Raw genomic sequence first — 22,789 nt, 5'->3', positions numbered from 1 at the left:
TTAAAGAAAAGAAAAAAGTGTTTGATTTCAAACCTATGAACATAGGGGACAGAACTCTTTTTAAATGTGAATGTTGTACTAACAGATCGATATTTTTAAAAACCGGATTTTTGTTGGAAATCAATACTAATAATGATGAAGAATTGCAATGAGCAAATTGAAATGTAAATAGGTATGTAGAATTAACAGTGAGCTTTCTTGCTTTCCCTTCCCCTGGCATGCCACTCTCTTCACTGGGAATTGTAATGAATTGCTCTATCTGACCTGATCTGATTCTCTGACTTTCTTTAGGCTAATAGCCAACTTAACTACACTTATCATCTTGTAAATAGCCATTACAACATTGTAATATCCAAAATTCACAAAGGTGAACGCTTCCTCCGGGTTGGCATTTACTCTTTTTTCTCATATTTTACGCTCTTCGCTTCGGCACTCTCTGACACTGATCAACTATCAGACACCTCAACTCAGAATCATTATCACAAATCTCTAAAATAGCACCTCCCTTCTCAACTCCCTTCATTGAAGCAATGGACTTATGAATCTGGAATCTTGCTGCTTCACTCTAATCACTTTTTCCTTTCTTCTTTTCACACTTTACTAACTGGTATTGGGGTCAAAAGCCAGTTTTAAGATAACTTCTTAAACACATATATGTAATTTTGATCTTTTACAGCCTTGAAAAAGCCCTGGCGCGAATCACCACAGGGGGCGAAACACGTGTCAGCAGTTCATGTTTTTTTACCAAAACTAATAAAGAGCCTTTTTCTATATAACAATGAACTTCTGACTCATTCTATATGTACAAGGATTCAGCCTCTAGATACGAAGAATTGTTGCTCAACACACTCACTACCCCCTTAAAGACTTTATTGTTCAAAACTCAAGAGGTCCAGAGTTTTTTTGAGTGTGTTTTTTCTACAAAAACCACGTGAAAACTGATATAGCCTTGGATTTTCCTTTGGACCACCGCCTTTTTTTGGAAACTCTTTGGGTTACAGCAGCTACAACAGGGTCCCTGGGTGGGCCTCCACCCGTGGCTTAGGACTTAAAATACACTGTATTCCAACAAGGCAACTGCTCGTGAATGTTAGCCTGAGCTGTGCACCCCCCAGGGTGTCAGACCTCCGCACAAGTACTGAATCCATACATGGAGTCCTGTTCACCATGGACCAGCCTGAAGGTCTTTTAAAGGAAGAGGTGAAATAAATTGTATTTTAAATGAAAAGGTGCAATGAAGTGACTTTTAACTGCTGAATTCATGAAGACATCAGTGTCTGCCTCGCCTTCTTTGCTGTGATTCACCTGCTCATCACGGCAGCCCGGCCCTTTCTGTGCTCCTCATTAAACTATGCATTCCTTCGTAGCCTGGGCGTGGCCTTGATGGCGTTTTCCTGAGGAGGGCATGTTTCAACAAAAGCACACATTTCACAAGAACATGCTTCAGCACCTTTCTCAATCCTACACCAGTTGCTATATAAACCCAGAGACTCGGAGACACCAGCCAGATATCCCAGCACGCTAGGACATCACACGAGAAAGGCCCCATACTGACCTCACTCAGAACCCTGCCACAAACACCATACAGGAAGGACCCTATACTGACCTCACTCAGAACCCTGCTACAGACCCCACACACATTTGATCTGATTTGTGCTGCTCTGTCTTGAGGCGATGAAGGCTGTGGTGGTCTCCCTCCTGGCTGCTGTCCTCCTCTTTGGGACAGGTAAGGCTGCCTGCCAGATTGTATGGTATGACTCTACCCAGGGGGACTGATTATAGAGGTTCACATACAGAAGTGCATATGTGTGCTGGGCAGATCTGAACACCTATTGTAGAATGTATGTGGGATGGGAAGAGCTCCTCACCTATAGAGTCACCTGAGCTTGGCTATGTATGACTACTCACCAACAAGTCTTCCTGTGTGGGACTGTCTGTGACTAGTCACCTATGGATCCGCCTATAGACGCGGGCACATTTCGTGATCTACAGAAACCTGTGCAGGCGCTCTATCACTTATCTACTGTAGATCAACATGTGGAGCTCTACAGAACTCATCTCTTATAGATCTAACCCTGTAGTCTTTGCATGTCTGATCAATCACCTATGGATATATCTGTGTGGTTGTGCAGAATTCATCAACTACTGAACAAGCTGTTTTGAACGGTCAGCTCTGGTTCTACTAGTGAGGGCTGTGCTGAGAGCATCACCTATAGATTGTCTATATGACTCTGACCACCTGTGGGTTATATTGTGAATGCTGTGAAGAAGTCGTCAACTACAGGACTAGCTATATATGAACGGTCAGTTCTGGATCTACTAGTGAGGGCTGTGCTGAGCGCATCACCTATAGATTGAACCCAATAGTGTCTGTATGACTGGTTTCCTGTGGATATATTTGTGAATGGTATGCAGAAATAATCAACTATAGAACTAGCTGTGTGAAGTTGTGTATGAAAAGTCAGCTCTGAATCTTCTAGTGAGGGCTGTGCGGAGCACATCACCTATATATTTTAACCTATAGTGTCTGTATGACTGGTCACCTGTGGATTATATTTGTATATTCTGTGCAGAAACAATAAACTACAGAACTGGCTGTGTGATGTTGTGTATGAACGGTCAGCTCTGGATCTACTAGCAAGGGCTGTGCTGAGCGCATCACCTATGGATGTTACCCTAAAGTGTCTGAATGACTGACTCCCTGTGGGTTATATTGTGTAGGCTGTGCAGAAATCATCAACTACAGGAGTAGCTATGTATGAAAGGTCAGCTCTGGATCTGCCTTTGAGAGCTGCGATGAGCTCATTATCAATGGATAGGACCCTATAGTGTCTGTATGACTGGTCCCCTGAGGGGTATATTTGTGTAAGCTGTGCAGAATTCATCATATGCAGAACTAGCTGTGTGAAGTTGTTAGGAACGGTCAGCCCAGCATCTTCCTGTGCAGGCTGCGTCAAGCTCATTGCCAATACTTCTGCATCTGTGGGTGCTGTGTGACTGGTCATATATGGATATACCCTCTGTAGTGTGTGCAACACTCATCCCTACAAATCTACCTGTATGTGCTTTGTAGGACTAGCCGCCAATGGATGTACCTGTGTAGGATGTATAGAACCGATGCTGCATAGCTCTAGCTGTGAGTGCTTTCTATAACTGTTCATATATGGATATACCTGTGTAGGATGTGCAGCACTCATCCCTACAGGTCTAACTGTGTGTGTTTTGTATGACTGGCCATCTATCAACAAACCTGTCTATGCTGTGTAGAAAGTATACAGACTTACCTGTGTGTACTTTGTATGACTGGTCACGAATGGATATATATGGGTAGATTGCACAGAACGTGTCCCCTGCAAGTCCAGCAATGGGCAGTTGTGTCAGACTTGATGGGCTAAGGATCCGGAAAAGGTAGGTGTGCTGAACTCTACACTGTGTGGAACTCATCTCCTATAGATCTCCTTGCACTAGAGTGTGCCAAACTCATCATCTATAAATTTACCTGTGTGGGTGCTTCACCTATATTTTTACCTTTTAATGGCCCTCGTCATCTATAGACATCCTTGTGTGGCACTCTGCAGAGCCTGTCACCTACAGATGATCCTGTGTGACATATTGGAGAGCAGATCATCTATTCATGATCCTGTGTGGGGCTGTGCCGATTCATCACCTGCAGATGATCTCATGTGGGGCTGTGCAGGGCTCATCACCTGCAGATGATCTTGTGTGGGGCTGTGCCCAGCTCATCGTCTGTAAATGATATGTGGGGCTGTGCAGAGCTCATCACCTGCAGATGATCTTGTGTGGGGCTTTGTAGAGCCTGCCACTTACAGATGACCTTGTGTGGGGCTGTGCAGAGCTCATCACCTGCAGATGATCTTGTGTGGGGCTGTGCAGGGCTCATCACCTGCAGATGATCTTGTGTGGGGCTGTGCCCAGCTCATCGTCTGTAAATGATATGTGGGGCTGTGCAGAGCTCATCACCTGCAGATGATCTTGTGTGGGGCTGTGCAGGGCTCATCACCTGCAGATGATCTTGTGTGGGGCTGTGCCCAGCTCATCGTCTGTAAATGATATGTGGGGCTGTGCAGAGCTCATCACCTACAGATGATCTTGTGTGGGGCTTTGTAGAGCCTGCCACTTACAGATGACCTTGTGTGGGGCTGTGTAGATGTCATCATCTATAGATGATCCTTTCTGGGGCTGCATGGAGCTGATCACCTATAGATGATCTTCTCTGGGGCTGTATAGAGCTGAACATCTATAGATGATCTTCTGTGGGTCTTTGTAGAGCCCAGCACCCACAGACACACTGGTGTAGACTGGACAGAGCCAACCCTCAGTCTCAGCCTCGGGGAGGGGGTGCATTCTCCAAGTCTCACTGGTGCTCACATTCGGCGTCCTTAATGTGTTTACTGTAACTCACCTAAATGACAATCTAACTCTCTGCCCACTGATGCTCAGTCCAACTGAATGAGTGACCCTTCTTGGATATTGTTGTTCACCTTGCTACTACAGGGCAGTGTCACTTGTGAGCTTTAAATTGACTTTTCCATATATGTGCTTTTTAGGTTCCCCTACATGGCTTCTCCACATTGGTCAGAGCACTTCTTGCTTTTTGTCTCTTTTCTCTTGTCTGTCTTCCCACCAGTCCTCACGCCCCAAAACATCTCTGGCCAGGAAATGGAATCACCACGGAGCGGGTCAAGGCCCCACTCCATGAAAGTCCACAAGGAGATTAATGTACTCTTTCAAACTGCAGAGAACTCATAGCAACTCCCTTTACTAGATCCTGGAGGAAAAAAAACTATGAAATCCAGAAAATAGTAAAAAATAGGTTACTTTGGCGCGTCTGTGCTTCCTGTGCCAGCAATAAATTCAAGTTGTGAGTCAGTGTGAGCTGAAGCCGAAGCCCAGGCGGCCCAGATGAGCCCAGTCTACTCCATGGAGCCGTAAAGGCCACTTCATAATGAAGCTGATCACAGCTCCCTTCGAGGGCCTGTCTGTGGTACAACTCTGGGGCCCTCATCACAGGGGCCATTCAAGACCCTCGTTGTTCCCCATCCCAGAAAGGACATTACTGGATATCCCGGTATTTCTGAAGGCAGGCTTATTAACACTGATTTATTTGCAAAATGTGCATGAATTTGGGTTTCCGCACCATTTCTTGCACGTTTTCGTTTGGAGTTTTACACTTTTGGGTCTTTCAGCCCCTGAACTATCTGTGTGAAAAACAAAATCTTGTAATTCTGGTGGGTCTCTTGTAATCGAGACCTAGCTCTGTTGCGTGGAATGCAGGGAAAGGAGTTTTACTTCAAAGAGAAGAAAATTGCTCCCCAATTTCTTGGCCCGATAATCCAAATTGTGCAAATGCTACACCTGGGTAAAGGCTGTGGGCAAAAGTGAAACCCGGTCCCAGCCTCACCCCTTCAGTACCCCTGGGGGACCATACAATGCTGTCCTCAGCCAGGACCTTATTCAGAGCAGCAAAGCTGGGTCAGGACACGCCAGGCTATACGCAGAGCCCTGGGCCGATAGGGCACTGACCAACCTTTCCCTCGCCTTCCCCTCCCCGCAAAGATCACAAACAGCCCCAGGCCTGTGATGGCTGTGCCCAGAGCTGTGTAACCCCCCCCCCCCTATCAACTGGAGACAGCCAGAGGATTCTAGCCAGAAGCAGGGCCTGGGTCCATGAACATTCCCAGCCCTGCCATCCTCAGCTCAGATTCTGAAACAGCCCTGACTAGTATCAGGAGCTGTAGGCCCCCTTCCTCCTCACCCACATGACATTAAGGATTTGTCGGACACGGTCCGCCCAGCCCTGCTTGCTGTTTTTAGGTCTCGGCTAGCATTGCAGCGCATGTGCTGCTCCCTTTGCGAGGCAAGCAGTATACAGTATATCGAGGGAAGCTTCACCCACTTTCTACCTATCTATCTGATTGGCTGAAATCCTAAATGCTGCATTCTGATTGGCTTTGGGCAACTTAGTCCCGCCTCCTGGTGGCCATGTCGTAATTTTTCCCCTTTCATGGCTATCAGCCTCTTTACTTTCAAAACTGTTTTGTTCCCCTGCTTCCCCCATTCCCTCCCACAGTCCGTAACTTCTCGTATCACCACCACCCAGGGGCGGATTGGCAATGCGGGCATTCGGGCATGGGCCTAAGGGCTGGTGTCTCCGTGCCCTCTGTGGGCGTTTTTCTCCCGCCGTTTTTTTTTGTCCCCTTTCCCAGCCACACAGTGAAGCTGCATTCATTTCTCGGTCTCTGTCTCCGTGCTCACTGTGGACTTGGCAAGGGGAGAAACAAAACTGGCCCACAGAGGGCACAGAGACAGAGACAGAGAAATGAATGCAGCTTCACTGTGCGGCGGCAGCGATTATCCGCGGTGGCCTCTCCTTGACCCCCTGCCCTGCCAAGCAATCATGCTGATGGTGGGCTGGCGAGGGGTGATTGTATACAAGAATCGGCCTCCCAGGGGGGCAGGTGTTGCTCAGGCCTTTGAGCTATTTTCCCCTCGGGCCCGCCTGGGGCTTACGCAGCCCAGAAACAGTGCTAGTGCTACACCTCGTCCACAGCCCTTCACATTCAGGGCACAGTGGGCGAGGAAGAATGGCTCTCGCTGTGGGGGTCAGGTGATGTTTGTAACTTGCACCATCTTCACCTCAGCCTCCCCCTGGCTAACGTGGCTGTGTATTGAGCTCCCCTGTCAGGACATTGCCCTGAGGCCTGGAGGGCTGGGGAGGGCTGAGTAATTTACTAATTGTAGGGGCCTTACTGCTGTTCATGTGCTCCTGAGCTGAAGGTCTGGGGAGGGCGGAGTAGGTTAGTAATGGCAGGGGCTTCCTGCTTATTAGGTGCTCCTTTGCGAATAATTTTGTGACAGAAAGGGGCCTTGCTGTTTTTTTAGTTGCTCAGCATGTAGGCCATTGTCACCTTGACCCCGTGTCCTGTGCAAGAAGAGTATCCTCTCACTTTCATTCCTTGTCTGTGCCAAACATCTTAAGGATTTTGGGGGCCCTGGGCCAAACATATTTTGGGCCCCTGTTCGGAACAGATTTGAATTTATATTCCAATTTCTTCTCTTTGATGCCCTCTTTCAGCTGGTCACTGGACAGAGCACTACCATACTTGTCCAAATTCTTAATGTATTTACATCTAATATTCAAGGACATTGACGTGTGTTTTCAATATTACAACACAGTAGCAGCTCACTAAAATTACTGAAAATAATCTCAGTGACATCCTCCCATTTCTCATATGTGATGGCCTGTTTGATCTCAAAGACATTTTTTATGGATGTTGCATGAAACATAAACACATTTTTCTGCAAAATCTATGTGATAGGTTCTTACTCATCGCCCATATTAAAAATAAATTTGAAAAAATTGTATTTAAAACAATCTGTTTAAGGAGTATGCATGGTCATTAGGGCAAGATTCTCTGCAGAACAGAGCTGGCTCTATCAGGGGGCTCCGTGAAAGGCTGGAGCCCTGGGCCAAAGCCCACATTGCCCATGCCTTAAAACGTCTCTGGTCTGTGCATAGGCATATGTGGCATGACGCCAGAGTTGCAGAGATTGGGATTCAAGTTTGAGTCCCAGTGTCTGCTCAACAACCTGTGATTCTGGGCAGATCACTTCATCGCCCAGGCCCTTAATAAAAAATCGGATCATGTTTACTGTAATTGGTACTCATAAATAGAACTGTGTTTTTTGTATACGGACATCACCTGCTGGTTGTGAAATACATTTATGACTAGATTGTACAGATACATTTTCCAGCATTATTTACACCCCAGACTGCCTTTTCCACATTTGTGAATTCTTACTTTTATTATTACGTGTTCTATTCCCAGAGATTCCAGTCTTACCCTTTCTCCTTCACTTTGTGCTAGATTTCTGATTCATGTGATGATTAGAGTCTAGGACATAGCTGGTTGGGAAAGAGTATTTAACAACATTGTGCACGGCGTTAAGACTGCAAGTAAGTATTCAGTTATCAGAACTGCAGTACTCCTAGTCTTTACCAATGTTACCTGCTCTGTAAGCTTTAAAAGGCTTAATTTACTAAATATTTCTCTACAAATTAGACCTCAAAGAGTAACCAAATGGTGTTCCATGAAAGGTCAAGCCCCTTGATTGTGGGCCACGCCCCTTAATTTTGGGCCACGCCCCTTGAATGTGGGCCACTTTTTTCGTCAGTGCCAGGGCCAAATTCTGATCCCAGTCCGACCTTGCCACCACCCCCCTCCCGGGATTGGCTGGGAGAATTCGAACTCTCAAATTCGACCTGTCCAGACGGCCATCTTACACATGCGTTGACTCTCTTTTACAACTGTTACATTGGAGCACGTTTTGTCAGAAGGCCTGATTAACCGGCATAAAGATTCATTCACTGACACCCCATAAGCCCCACTCCCTTTCTGGCCCCTCCCGGGCTCCTGGTCAGGGGGTTCTCTCCAGAGACAACACAGCCACAAATGGGATGTCTGGTCTGCTTATATAGCAGCCTATCCATAGGCCGCAGGCCACAACACTGAACTGGGCATTAAAACACGATAAATACCAGAGGCGCAACTAGAGAGACATTAGGGGGGGGGGGGCTAAGAAAATTTTTGGGGGGCGCTGAAACTTTAAGCAATAGGATGAGTGGAGCGGCAGGGGCTCTTGAAAGGGGTAAGACAACAACAAAGCCTCTTTAACATGCACATGGTCTTATAAAGACCTGTGAAGTGCTCGGGTGCGACTGTGTGCCTGCCTGGGAGCTGTCTGAGCCCGGGCTGCCACTCACGACGGGGGGGGGGGGGTTGAAGCCCTTTGATTCCAATGGGTGTAGCTCGCCTGATAAATACCCAGCACTCAGCCCCAGCGCTCCAGAGGTACCTCGACTGCAAGCTCTGTGCTCCTCCACAACAGCCGGTGACGGGATCTGGTGTAAGACAGCGGCCCCTGACCTCAAGGTGCCCCCCAGGCTCTCCCATTGATTCTTTCACAGGCACTGACGCGTCACCGGCTCCTGTCTAAATGTAGTGCCAGGCCAAGCCGGCAACTCAGATGTTCTGCCACTGTACAAAATTATGTATAAATGTAAATAAAGGATCACAATCGCTACCAGACTATTTTTCACTGAAGTTACAATCATCAGCAGTCTTTTTAGATGTCTTCGTAATCAGGAGAAGTATAGAGATTATTCAAGGTTCAATTACTTTGTCTCTGTGGGTGCACCCACTCATATTTCACCTCCCACCAGAAGACTGCTTCCAAAATAATGAAAATGTATCTTCTAAACGTGGTCTGGCGCTTTGTGCAATAACTGCTATTAAATCCAACATTTTAATCCCTGTCTGAATGTTTGAGCATCAAAATGCATGTATTTTAAAACCAAGCTGGTCTACTGACCTCACAGTGGAGAACTTTGTCACTAACCCACACCTCTCACTAAGAAACATGACTACTCCTAAACCAGCTTACTGAGCATGGGGAGATTGTAAAAAAAATACCTTTGTGTTGATTCGATGAATAAACTCTGGACTGGATTCATCAAAAAGCATATTCAGACCTGGTCTATTTATTGCCTTTCTTTGTACTTTTGTGTAGATAAAGCGCCGGCTCGGTTAATTAATCCAAACAATTTCTTTCCTCATCTCGTAAACATTCTCATACTTAAGACAATAAATGAGATGCCGGAGGACCAGCTGCGTTGTTGATCATTAATAATTGTATTTCGTGAAATTAAAATACTTTCAGGTACATGCATCAAACATTTTTGCAAGCGCAAACGGTGCGATTCGCAATATTTGTCCGTTTGCGCCCGCATAAGGGGCATTTGCAATGCATGAAGGGTCAAGGCACTTGCAATTTGAGAATTCGCAATTAACTGCGGGTTCTCAAATTGCAATTGCATTTAAGGAATCGCACTTTGCCATTCTTGAAATACAATGCAAGAACCAGTTGTCTCACCAAGGTCCTCGATTGGATGGACGCCTCTTTTCTGAAACTTAACGGTTCAAAAACAGAGATTATGATGCTGGGATATAAGGCCCCCATCAATCTTGACGTTTGGTGGCCCATATGTTTGGGTCCGCCCCCTCCCCTGAAGGAGCAAATTAAAAGTCTGGGGGTGTGGCTTGATCCCACCTTTAGTTTTCAAGTTCAAGCCCGGAAAGTCGCCGCTACCTGTTACGGCCTTCTGAAGATCCTACAGAAGGTCCTGACCCTTCTTCCGTTCGAGGCAAGACGGATCCTGGTTCAGTCCTTGATCCTCTTGCGGCTTGCCTATGCGAACGCGGTCTACTTGGAGGCACCATTAGGGTCCATTAAGATACTCCAGTCAGTCCAGAACTGCGCAGCCCGAATGCTTATGGATGTCCCTAGACATAGCTCGGCGAAGGCGGCCATCCGGGCTCTACACTGGTTACCTGTTCAGGAAAGGATCCAGTTTAAGGCCTTGTGTATGGCCCACAAATCAATGATCAACAAGGGCCCTGCCATTCTGTGCCCTCTCCTGAGGCACCATCAAGGGCCCAGAGCTCTTAGATCCAACCACCGCAATTTGCTCTCTGTCCCGAGGATCAAGGGTTCTCGTACAGGGGGCCGACCTTTTGCAGTACAGGCAGCAAAAAGTTGGAATCAGCTGCCCGATTACCTGCGGCTTGAGCCTAATCATTTACAGTTTAGAAAGCGGCTGATGACCTTCCTGTTCTGCTGAGTGATTTGTCTGAGATGGGTCTAAAGCGCTGGGATGCCCCCGGGTAGCCAGCACTATACAAATCTGTACTCATTCATTCATTCAGTTAGAAGCAGCTATTTCGCTACTAGGGGGCGCAAATTACCATGAAGTTGAACTTTATGGTAATTTGAAAAAACGTTGAAAAATGCACTAAAGTGAATTTTTCAAAGTCGTAGGTAACACAAACGCATGTGCTTTGGACATGTGTGTGTGCAACATTTGTACACAGATCAATTTCAGGGGTGCAACAGGGTGTCATTTTGACACCCATGTACCCTTGAAATTGCATGAGCAATTTGTGGAGAAGTGTGGCTCCATGGTTAGAGCGGCAGACCCTGATGCAGAGGTCTGGCCCAGGGCCAGGGTTCAATTCCTGCCTCGGCTGTCCTTGGCGGGGTCTTGAGCTCTAAATTCATAGGACCTGATTTCTTGCCTTGTGCCTATTCTAATCATGGGTCCCACGCTGCAACTCTGGGCAATAGCTTGCTTAATCTCCACACCGGCCCCAACAGCGCTAGGATGCCTGGCTTCACCTTGGGGATGCCCAGGAGTGGATATTTCACAGGAAAAAGCCAGGAAGGGTTCCACAGCGGAATGCGTACAAGCGCCGGGAGACCCGGTATGGGTAGCTGTGCGCTATACAAGTACACAAAAATTTACATTTAAATTTGCGGGTACCTACTGGTACTCGCAAATTGTGCATGCAATCTCCAATTCATTCCCTTGGGCTTGGAGGCCCATAGGAATGATTGGGACCGCTTTTTTTAATTGCGACTAGCAATTTGCGAGTCGCAATTAAGGAATGTTTAGGAATTGCTATTTTTATAGCGATTCCTACATGCATAGGCTTTTGCGATTCCCTAATTCCGATTCCTTGATAGTCGCAATTAAGGAATTGCAAAAGCCTATCTTGATGCATGTGCCAGTTACTGAGTTATTTTAGTGACAACTAATTATTTTCATTCCTCTAAGGATTTCTTACCCACAATGTTATCACTTTGACTTCTTTTGTTTCAGAGCAGCTGAAAGTAGTAACACTACTCTTTCTTTTCTGGCTGAGAAAAGAATATTTTACTTTTACGCCTTTAAATTCTCCCAAATATTCTCTAACATACTTAGCTGCTCCTTGCCTGCCATTTTTTTAAGCAGCATTCTTAATAATAACTTTAGGGTGGGTAATTACTTTGGGAGTGGATTGATTGCATTTGACCTTCTGTTCCCATACCTGGCGTGTCATGTAGTTTGGTGCTCACTCTCCCTCCATGTTAAAGAACAGTAAATGTTTCAGCCCCCAAGCTAATGTGCTGCAGAGCTAAATACATATAAGATCCCAATGGGGAGACCGATTGGCATTGACAATGCTTGTTTACCCGTCCTGCCCCCCGCCCTCCACCCCAACACCACGACCCCTGAAGCAGTGCCCCATGCCTTATCATGCCACTCTCTGCCTCTCCTCCCCCAGCCCTCCACCCCCGACTCCACGACCCCCTGAAGCAATGCCCCTGGCCTTGCCTGCCCCTCTCTGCCGCTCCTGCCCCAGCCCTCCACGCCTGACTCCACGACCCCCTGAAGCAATGCCCCTGGCCTTATCATGCCACTCTCTGCCGCTCCTGCCCCAGCCCTCCACCCCCGACTCCACGACCCCCTGAAGCAATGCCCCTGGCCTTGCCTGCCACTCTCTGCCGCTCCTGCCCCAGCCCTCCACCCCCGACTCCACGACCCCCTGAAGCAATGACCCTAGCCTTATCATGCCACTCTCTGCCGCTCCTGCCCCAGCCCTCCACCCCTGACTCCACGACCCCCTGAAGCAATGCCCCTGGCCTTATAATGCCACTCTCTCCCACTCCTGCCCCAGCCCTCCACCCCTGACTCCACGGCCCCCTGAAGCAATGCCCCTGGCCTTGTTATGTTATGTTATGTTACAAAAATTTTAATACCGCGCTCGTACACCAATTGGTTTCTTGGCGCTCAAAACAACAGGAGTAAGACACGGGGGGTGTGAGCAGCTAACCGTGAGCAAGGCGGAACAGATACGTTTTTAGAGATTTGCGAAAGGTGGGGTAGTCAGGAGAGAGCCGAATAGGGAGGGGGAGGGAATTCCAAGTGAAAGGGGCAAGGAAGGAAAAACGAGCACCACCGTGCTTCTTACGACGAAACCTTGGAATAACCAGCAGATTGTGGGCAGAGGATCTGAGGTGTCGGGAGGGAGTGTAAGAGTGGAGACAGGAGGAAATAAAAACAGGAGCAGAAAGGAAAAGAGATTTGAAGACGGTGCAACCGAGCTTGAAAATGCATCGTTGCGCCACCGGAAGCCAGTGCAAGGTTTTTAACAGTGGGGTGACATGATGATGTTTTGGTTGCTGGAAGATTAATCTAGCAGCCTGATTTTGCACCAGTTGAAGGCGTTGAAGGTGGTAAGCTGGAATCCCCACGTAAAGACAATTGGCGTAGTCTAAACGTGAGGTAACCAGGGCCAAGATGACAAGTGTAAGAGCCTCTGGAGACAGGTACCTTCGGATCTTCCCGATCCTGCGGAGATGAAAGAAGCAGGCCGAGGTGACAGCATTAATGTGCGGTCGCATCGAGAGATCACTGGAGATGACCACACCTAAACTCTTCACGGAATCGACTGGGCAGGGGGGAGGGCCGAGGGCAGGCGGCCAGAAGTTGGGAGTCCAGGGATGAGGAGGCCCACCGATCAGGACCAGCTCTGTCTTACTAGGATTGAGCTTCAGCTGACTGAAGTTCATCCACTCGTAGATGGAAAGCATGGTGGATTGGAAATTAGAACAGGAGAGAGGGGAAGAGTCGATAGGAAAGATAAGTTGCAGATCATCTGCATAATTAAAAGTGGTAACAGAAGAGTGACGGAGGGAAACCAAGAGAGGCTGCATGTAGAGATTGAAAAGAAGAGGGGATAACGCAGAACCCTGGGGGACACCACAGGAGAGTGAGGTGGAAGGAGCAGAAAAGGAGGATAGGTGAACAGATTGAGACCGGAGTTGGAGAAAGGACACAATCCAAGACAGGGCCAGGCCCGAGATCCCAGCATTTCTGACACGGTCGACCAAAATGTCGTGGTCGACCGTGTCGAAAGCGGCCGAGAGATCAAGTAAAACCAGGGCCTGGGCCAAGTTCTTATCAGCCCCCTGTCTCAGCGTGTCCATGACCGCTGTCACCACTGCCTCCGTAGAGTGGGAAGGTCTGAAACCTGCCTGCTGGTCATCGAGGAAATGAGTCTCCTCGATGAAAGAGCTAAGGCAGCGGGTGACATAGGTTTCCAAGACCTTCCCGAGATATGGGAGAAGGGAAATAGGTCGGTAATTGCCCAGTACCTTGCATTGACACTCCTTGCTGCTCCTGCCCCAGCCCTCCACGCCTGACTCCACAACCCCCTGAAGCAATGCCCCTGACGTTATCATGCCACTCTCTGCCGCTCCTGCCCCAGCCCTCCACGCCTGACCCCCTGAAGCTATGCCCCTGGCCTTGCCTGACACTCTCTGCTGCTCCGGCCCCAGCCCTTCACCCCCGACTCCACGACCCCCTGAAGCAATGCCCCTGGCCTTGCCTGCCACTCTCTGCCGCTCCTGCCCCAGCCCTTCACCCCCGACTCCACGACCCCCTGAAGCTATGCCCCTGGCCTTGCCTGCCACTCTCTGCCACTCCTGCCCCAGCCCTCCACCCCCGACTCCACGACCCCCTGAAGCAATAACCCTGGCCTTATCATGCCACTCTCTGCCGCTCCTGCCCCAGCCCTCCACCCCTGACTCCACGACCCCCTGAAGCAATGCCCCTGCCTTATCATGCCACTCTCTGCCACTCCTGCCCCAGCCCTCCACCCCTGACTCCACGACCCCCTGAAGCAATGCCCCTGGCCTTGCATTGACACTCCTTGCCGCTCCTGCCCCAGCCCTCCACGCCTGACTCCACGACCCACTGAAGCAATGCCCCTGGCCTCATCATGCCACTCTCTGCTGCTCCTGCCCCAGCCCTCCACGCCTGACCCCCTGAAACAATGCCCCTGGCCTTGCCTGCCACTCTCTGCCGCTCCTGCCCCAACCCTCCACCCCCGACTCCACGACCCCCTGAAGCAATGCCCCTGGCCTTATCATGACACTCTCTGCCGCTCCTGCCCCAGCCCTCCACCCCTGACTCCACGACACCCTGAAGCAATGCCCCTGGCCTTGCATTGACACTCCTTGCCGCTCCTGCCCCAGCCCTCCACCCCCTACTCCATGACCCCCTGAAGCAATGCCCCTGGCCTTATCATGCCACTCTCTGCCGCTCCTGCCCCAGCCCTCCACCCCTGACTCCACGACCCCCTGAAGCAATGCCCCTGGCCTTATCATGCCACTCTCTGCCGCTCCTGCCCCAGCCCTCCACCCCTGATTCCACGACCCCCTGAAGCAATGCTCCTGGCCTTGCATTGACACTCCTTGCCGCTCCTGCCCCAGCCCTCCACCCCGACTCCACGACCCCCTGAAGCTATGCCCCTGGCCTTATCATGCCACTCTCTGCGGCTCCTGCCCCAGCCCTCCACCCCCGACTCCACGACCCCCTGAAGCTACGCCCCTGGCCTTATCATGCCACTCTCTGCCGCTCCTGCCCCAGCCCTCCACCCCTGACTCCATGACCCCCTGAAGCAATGCCCCTGGCCTTATCATGCCACTCTCTGCCGCTCCTGCCCCAGCCCTCCACCCCTGATTCCACGACCCCCTGAAGCAATGCTCCTGGCCTTGCATTGAAACTCCTTGCCGCTCCTGCCCCAGCCCTCCACCCCCGACTCCACGACCCCCTGAAGCTATGCCCCTGTCCTTGCCTGCCACTCTCTGCCGCTCCTGCCCCAGCCCTCCACCCCCGACTCCACGACCCCCTGAAGCAATGCCCCTGGCCTTATCATGCCACTCTCTGCCGCTCCTGCCCCAGCCCTCCACCCCCGACTCCACGACCCCCTGAAGCAATGCCCCTGGCCTTATCATGCCACTCTCTGCCGCTCCTGCCCCAGCCCTCCACACCTGACCCCCTGAAGCAATGCCCCTGGCCTTATCATGCCACTCTCTGCCGCTCCTGCCCCAGCCCTCCACCCCCGACTCCACGACCCCCTGAAGCTACGCCCCTGACCTTATCATGCCACTCTCTGCGGCTCCTGCCCCAGCCCTCCACCCCCGACTCCACGACCCCCTGAAGCAATGCCCCTGGCCTTGCCTGCCACTCTCTGCGGCTCCTGCCCCAGCCCTCCACCCCCGACTCCACGACCCCCTGAAGCTATGCCCCTGGCCTTATCATGCCACTCTCTGCCGCTCCTGCCCCAGCCCTCCACGCCTGACTCCACGACCCCCTGAAGCAATGCCCCTGGCCTTATCATGCCAATCTCTGCCGCTCCTGCCCCAGCCCTCCACGCCTGACTCCACGACCCCCTGAAGCAATGCCCCTGGCCTTATCATGCCACTCTCTGCTGCTCCTGCCCTAGCCACCCACCCCAGACTCCAGGACCCCCCTGCTGAGACTTTCGTGCTGCTGAGACCAAGCTGGATGGTAAACGATCCTCTGCGGTGGCCGGTGTTCATGGGGTGGGCAGTCATTTTCCATTCTGGGGACAAAACTCGACACCAAATTCTTCTAAACTCATAATGAGCACCTGGAGCCAGTTTTCTGTGTGTGAGGCAAAATGAAGGGCGGAACGAATGAAGAGGACAAATAAGGAACAAATAAGACTAGAAGCAAGAAAGGGAAATCTAAAAAGAAACACTAAAAAAGGCCATCGTGGGTGGGGTGAAATGATGGGAGACAGGAATGTAGTTCCCATACCAGAAAACATCACCAGCCTGAACAAATGAAAAGACAGCAGTGACCTGTAATGAGCTGCAAATCTGCTAGCACCCTCTGTTTTTATTTTAATGATGCATACTGAATATTGTAATTAGATGTTTGCAAATTTAAACACTGCATTAAGTAAAGTTATCAGGCCTGAATGCACTGAGCAAACCATGAACAGATACTTAGAAGGCACTGTGGGAGCTCAGCACTTCTGCATATGTCACTTATGTTTGGTTTCTTTCCTTTTTCAGCTCACTCCTTGAAGTGCTATGTGTGTCCTCCCACCACTGGGAGCTGCAACACTGAGAGCACCTGTGCAGCGGGGGCAGATAAGTACTGCTCCTCACTGACCTCCACAGCAGGTAAGTGAGATCTCCCCCACCATGTTTACTTCCAGCAGCTAACAACATGTGGGGACGAAATGTTAACCCTGCCAACAACTTGATTAAATGTCTCCGGGGAATCAACTTAGATGAGAAACTCAACATGGCCGCACATGTGAGCACAGTCGGCTCCTCCCACTTACACACGCTACGCATCCTCACAAAAATCTTCTGATAGATTACAAGGGGCACAAAATGTACTGTCACTCAAGCCCGGGTCACCAGCACACTTGACTACGGCAACGCACTGTATGCCGGAATCCCTAACCACCTCCTCCACCATCTTGTGACCACCCAGATCGCAGCTGCTAGATAGGTCCTACATCTCCCACGCCTCACCCGCACCTCACCTCACCTCCGAGATCTCCACCACCTGCTAATACACAAACAATGCCAATTCAAACTCCCCACACACGCATGCAAGGCACTGAACAACACTGGACCAGCCTACCTCAACTACCATCTCCACTTCCACCAGCCCAGCAGACACCTACACTCTGCCTCACTCGCTCTTGCACACTCAACTTGCATCCGCAAGAGCATGGCATAGCTAGAGCTTTTGACACCCAGGGTGATCCTTGAGTTTGCCGACCAGTGGCGGCCGGAGCACGTAAGCATGGGTGGGGCGATGGTGGGGTGAGTGCTGGTGACAGACGACGAGCAGGGGAGGCCACAGAAGACAAAGGAGAATTAAGAAAGAAAACTTACTTTGTGCTTGCCTACCTCGCACCCTTGGAACACCGCCCTCTACACACAAAGGCCATCTCCACGCTTCTTGAAGTCTGCAGGAAGCTGAAGACCTGGTTCTTCAACTAACACCCAGCAGGAGACCTCCACGCATGCTCCAGCACCTGGACACCCCTCGGATGAGAAGCCACACTTCACAAATCCTGATATCATAACATAATTTTGTAATATTCAGATAAAACAAATCTATATACATATCTTTCAAATAAGCCTGAAGTGACAGCTTCTCATTCTTGCACAAACATTCTTCAGAAAAAACGTTTTTGGGCTATATATTTTTATTTGGAATAACTAAAAAAAACATGAGTTTTTTCTTTAGCACAACCTATTTTCCTTTTTTACACTAATGAACAAAAAAAACAAGAAATAACAAGGAATGAATAGGTTTTTTGTAGAAGTTTAGGTAAATAACGAAAATAAACAGGTGCAGTTTGACACAATCCTAAACATACAGACCTTTTAGCTATAATTTTCCATGTATGACCAGAAACAAATATGTCAGCGCACATCTTGTGAAGAGCATCTTTCTTTAGGTTTTACAGTCAAAATTTGCCCAACAAAATTTAGGGGTGTCACATTTTAGTAAGGAAGGATCTTTTTCAAAGTAGCGATGTTTCCGGTGTTTTATTTGACTTTGCCAAAGTTAGCCTCTTATCCCACTGACCAGCTCAGTGTGATTATTTTCAAGCTGACAGAAACCACCCAAAGCACAAGACAAGCCACAAAGTGAAATTCACGCTACCTATGTAATTCCTTCGTCATCTTGCACTGGAAAAACTCAGAGGCATATTTACAAAGGCATTCCGCCACCAGAGCGTCACATTTTAGGATGTTCCGGTGGTGCTATTTCCTGCTCCATATTTACAAAGCGTTGTTAAGCTACTTTACGTGACTTAACGGCGCTTTGTAAATATGATACCCTTTCACGCAGGTATCAATTTAACGCCACAGAAAAGCAGGCGTCAGTTTGGGGCTGTTATGTTTGTTGGGCTGCCCCACCTTGCTGAAATATGAGGGGTGTGCCACTGTCAGCACCCGCTCAGATTGACAATGTGGTGGAGGCCAGAAAAGGGAGGAGCCGGAAAACGTGAGCCAATAAAGTGGACCATGACCCGGACCTCTTGGTCAGAAGCTTGTGACCGGTAAAATGCAATTTGCGATGCATTAAGCAAAATGAATTAGAAGAATAGGCAATCGCAATTTTTTGAGATTACCTAATTTGCGAATGCATTTAGAGAATCACTAATTGCGTTTTCGCAATTTGGAATTGAAAATTACCATCAATTTCAAGTTGATGGTAATTTGCAATTCCTTAGAAAAATGCACAACATTTAATTTTTCTTAGTGCCGTGTGGTGCACACATGCCAATTTTAAGGGTTTATTAGGGTGGACTTTTGGCCCCCAGGCACTCTTGAAATTGCATTCGCAATTTGCAATTACCTATTTTGTAATTGCAAATTACCAATGGATTCCCATTCATTCCTAGTCCCATAGGAATGAATAGGAAAGAATTCCCTAATAGCGAATCGCAATTTGGTATTCGCTATTAGGGAATGTGGAGGAATTGCAATATTTTTAGCGATTCCTACATGCAGAAAGAATTGCGAGTACTTAATAGCGATTCCTCAAAATCGCTATTAAGAAATTGAAATTCCTTACATTGATGGATGTACCCTCATTACTTCACTTGCGTTTTTTTCATTGGTTTTTGTTAAGATGTGGATTCAAGTAGCTGCTCGTAGTCAGGTAAGTAAATGAAAGAGATGTGTCCTGCATTGAAAGTGTGGCTCATCCCTAGCCAGCCTGTGTCCAACTCTCAAGAGTGGAACTAAACACTCCTAGGTGGAACGTGGAACACTCTAGGCCAGAGGTCTACAAACTTTTTTACTCTGAGCCCCCCCCTAAGCAAAATGGTTTGGGGTCAGGTCCCCCTCCAAATCTCTATGGCAAGTAGTGGGGAGCGGGAGGGTCATGGCTGCGTGCAGGAGCGGGGCTTATGAGATGGTATCAGGAATACTTTTTCTATAGCTTATGAACTGCACTAAATATGAGACTTATGCATCAAACAAAAACAGATTTTATCCCAAACAAACTGCTCCCCATAATTGTGAGGTTGTGAGCCCCTCACACGCGTTGACCCCCATGCAACGACACCTGCTGCACTAATGATAACTGCAGTCCTGACTAGCAGGCTATCTCCTCTGTATCTTTTACCTCTACCCCACCATGACAGATCATCACCTCGGTCCTAATGCTTGAATGAAAAATAAGCTCTGATGCCCCCTTTTTAAAGGTAGACAGTCATAACTGTGATGCAGTGGGCCCCTCAAATCCCTGGGCCCCAGTCCTGCTGCATCTGCTTCCTTAATGATAACCAGCAGTGGCCACTTACGCATTTGGCAGCAGTGCCAGGTTCACTAATGAATGTCCCTTAAAAAATAAGAACACTTCGATTGTCCCCTTCTTTGTGGTATCTCTCTGAAGATGTCGACTCTGGCCATTTGTAAACATAAAAATGAGTCCTCATACAGAGCTCCCTATTCTGGGCCTTCTCTTTGACAATATCCATGAATCTCGCTCCTTTCCTGTCTCCTGGACCATTGCTGTGAGGCCCCAGGGATCAAGAGGATTAGGGTTCTGCATCTGAATGCAACCCTGCTGGGCTTCTACCTGCCACCCCATGGACTCCGCTTTCACAAAAACTGCCCCTGAATGGTTATAACTGACTTTGAGGAGTCTCTGCCTGAAAGCGAAGGGTGTGGTGGTAGTGCCGAAAGTTAAAGAAACCAGCCTTTAATTGAAGTGCATTGTGAGTGCAGTAGGTCTCTCATTATGTAAGTTTGAGCTATTGGCATTGCTAAATAACCAATAGCTCAAACATTAATAATGCCAGACCTATTGCATTGCAAATGCTTGTTATTCCTGTGAGTGTTTGTGTAGGCAGGGCCCCGTGCACTGCTTGGCAGGGGGCTTAGAATGCTGTTAAGACGACCCTGGATGCAGCATGTCTTATGTGGGGGATGTAGATTTGAGATGCATGAGGCTCTGAAGACATGCTCCATGTACGGATTATATGTAACTAGCAAACTTGAATACATAGAAAGCAACTGTGCACTTTGCAGCTGGAGGGATAACAATTCCGTCGGTATGGGGTATTAGGGCAGGGGCTGGTGTGGGACCAATGCAAAAAGAGAATAAGCAGGTATCGGATGTGAGGGAGACAGACACCTAAGGAAATCTCACTGGGGCACTGTTGGTACAGGTCCTGTAATTGGAAGGATTACAGATTTATTATTATTTTCACTTACTCTGATGTCCATGTTATGTAGATTACAGTGAAGCAGGGGATATTTTGCATCTATATTTACAGCTCCCAGCATTTACGCTGTCTGACCACTAGAAAATAAATTATTAGCTTGACTCCAGTGGCATTGTCAGCAAAAGAATAATGGATTTAACCCAGATCTCTTGACTGGGGGTTATTGTTTTGATTTGTTCTGCATTCCGTCCATCAACTGTATTTCTTTTGCTTTCTTCGCCTAAGTGCGCCAGGTATGCCCAGACATGGGTATCGGGCTCACTGCGCCACTGTATTGAAGCTCTCCTGGCTGATGAGGGGGAAACCCTGAAACTGCTCCAAGGATGTTGGTCTCCATTCCAGGGAGGACATGGCTTGGCAGTTTGGGCTGGACTGTTCCCATGAGGCACAACGTTTAGACTGATTTACATATGGCCAGGTCTAAACTGGGGTGGCATGGTGAGCAAAAGAATGATGGATTTAACCCAGATCTCGTGACTGGGGGTGAATGTTGATTTGTTCTGCATTCCGTCCATCAACTGTCCGCCTTTTGATTCACCAAGGGGGGCACAGTAATAATGCATGCCAATTCACCTATGGTGGCACAGTAATAATGTATGTTGAGTCACCTGGAGGGCACAGTAATAATGTATGCCAATCTACCTGGGCAGGCACAGTAACAATGTATGCCGATTCACATAGGGTGGCACAGTAATAATGTATGCTGATTCACCTAGGGGGGCACAGTAATAATGCATGCCAATTCACCAAGTGGGGAGCAGTAATAATGTATTCCAATTCACCTGGGGGCACAGTAATAATGTATGCTGATTCACCTATGGTGGCACAGGAGTAATGTACGCTGATTCACATGGGGACACAGTAATATTTTATGCTGATTCACATGGGGGCACAGTAATATTGTATGCTGATTCACCTATGGTGGCACAGGAGTAATGTACGCTGATTCACATGGGGGCACAGTAATATTGTATGCTGATTCACCTATGGTGGCACAGGAGTAATGTACGCTGATTCACATGGGGGCACAGTAATATTGTATGCTGATTCACCTATGGTGGCACAGGAGTAATGTACGCTGATTCACATGGGGGCACAGTAATATTGTATGCAGATTCACCTAAGTGGGGAAAAAAATATTGTATGCCGATTCACCAGGGATAGCACAGTAATATTATATGCCAATTCACCAATGGGGGGTACGGTAATAATGTGTGATGATTCACCAAGGGAATAGCAGTAATAATGTATGACGATTAACCTAGGGGGGCACAGTAATAGAGTATGACAATTCTCCAAAGGGGGCACAGTAATAGTGCAAAAGGGTGGATCAGAGCGGTCGCTCTCGACTAAGGGGACTCTCTGTATCCTGCATTGCACATCCTCCACACTGGGAATGCCCGATGCTAGCATTCCACTCCGCCTCTCGGTGGGGCGGGGGGTACAGCCTCTCTACCTGTAGCCCCAGCATGGCTTCCATTCACTTCTTCATCCACCATGACTGAGACACCAACTTTTAAGCTCCTATCCATCAATGTCAAAGCGCTAAATTCCCCTAACAAAAGACGGACGATCTGTCAATACTTGCTCCTACAAGACCCCAATATCATTTTTCTCCAAGAAACCCACCTGTTGTCCACGGACACACACCTCATGGCTCACCACAAATATCTCCACCAATACTGGGCGTCTTTTTCCTTAAAAATAGCAGGAGTTGCAATAATAACTAAAGCCAGATTGGGCAACACACCCCCTCAGGACATATGAGACACTGACGGTCATTATCCAGGACTCCAGGC

General features: G+C 48.7%; 1 protein-coding gene across 1 annotated transcript in view; it reads left to right on the top strand.

Annotated features, from left to right (window-relative positions):
• The first annotated feature begins 1,506 nt into the window (after positions 1-1,506).
• The window catches only part of LOC147718164 (uncharacterized), a 48,421-nt gene continuing 27,138 nt past the window's right edge, over positions 1,507-22,789 (top strand). The window contains exons 1-2 of the mRNA XM_086919264.1: positions 1,507-1,726; positions 16,792-16,902. Coding sequence (XP_086775390.1) covers positions 1,675-1,726; positions 16,792-16,902 — 163 coding nt within the window. The 5' untranslated portion in view covers positions 1,507-1,674. The remainder of the gene's footprint in view (positions 1,727-16,791; positions 16,903-22,789) is intronic.

Source organism: Lissotriton vulgaris, chromosome 4_2 (genome assembly GCF_964263255.1).
Source record: "Lissotriton vulgaris chromosome 4_2, aLisVul1.2, whole genome shotgun sequence".
NCBI lineage: Eukaryota > Metazoa > Chordata > Amphibia > Caudata > Salamandridae > Lissotriton > Lissotriton vulgaris.
This window is presented reverse-complemented; position numbering and strand designations above follow the sequence as displayed.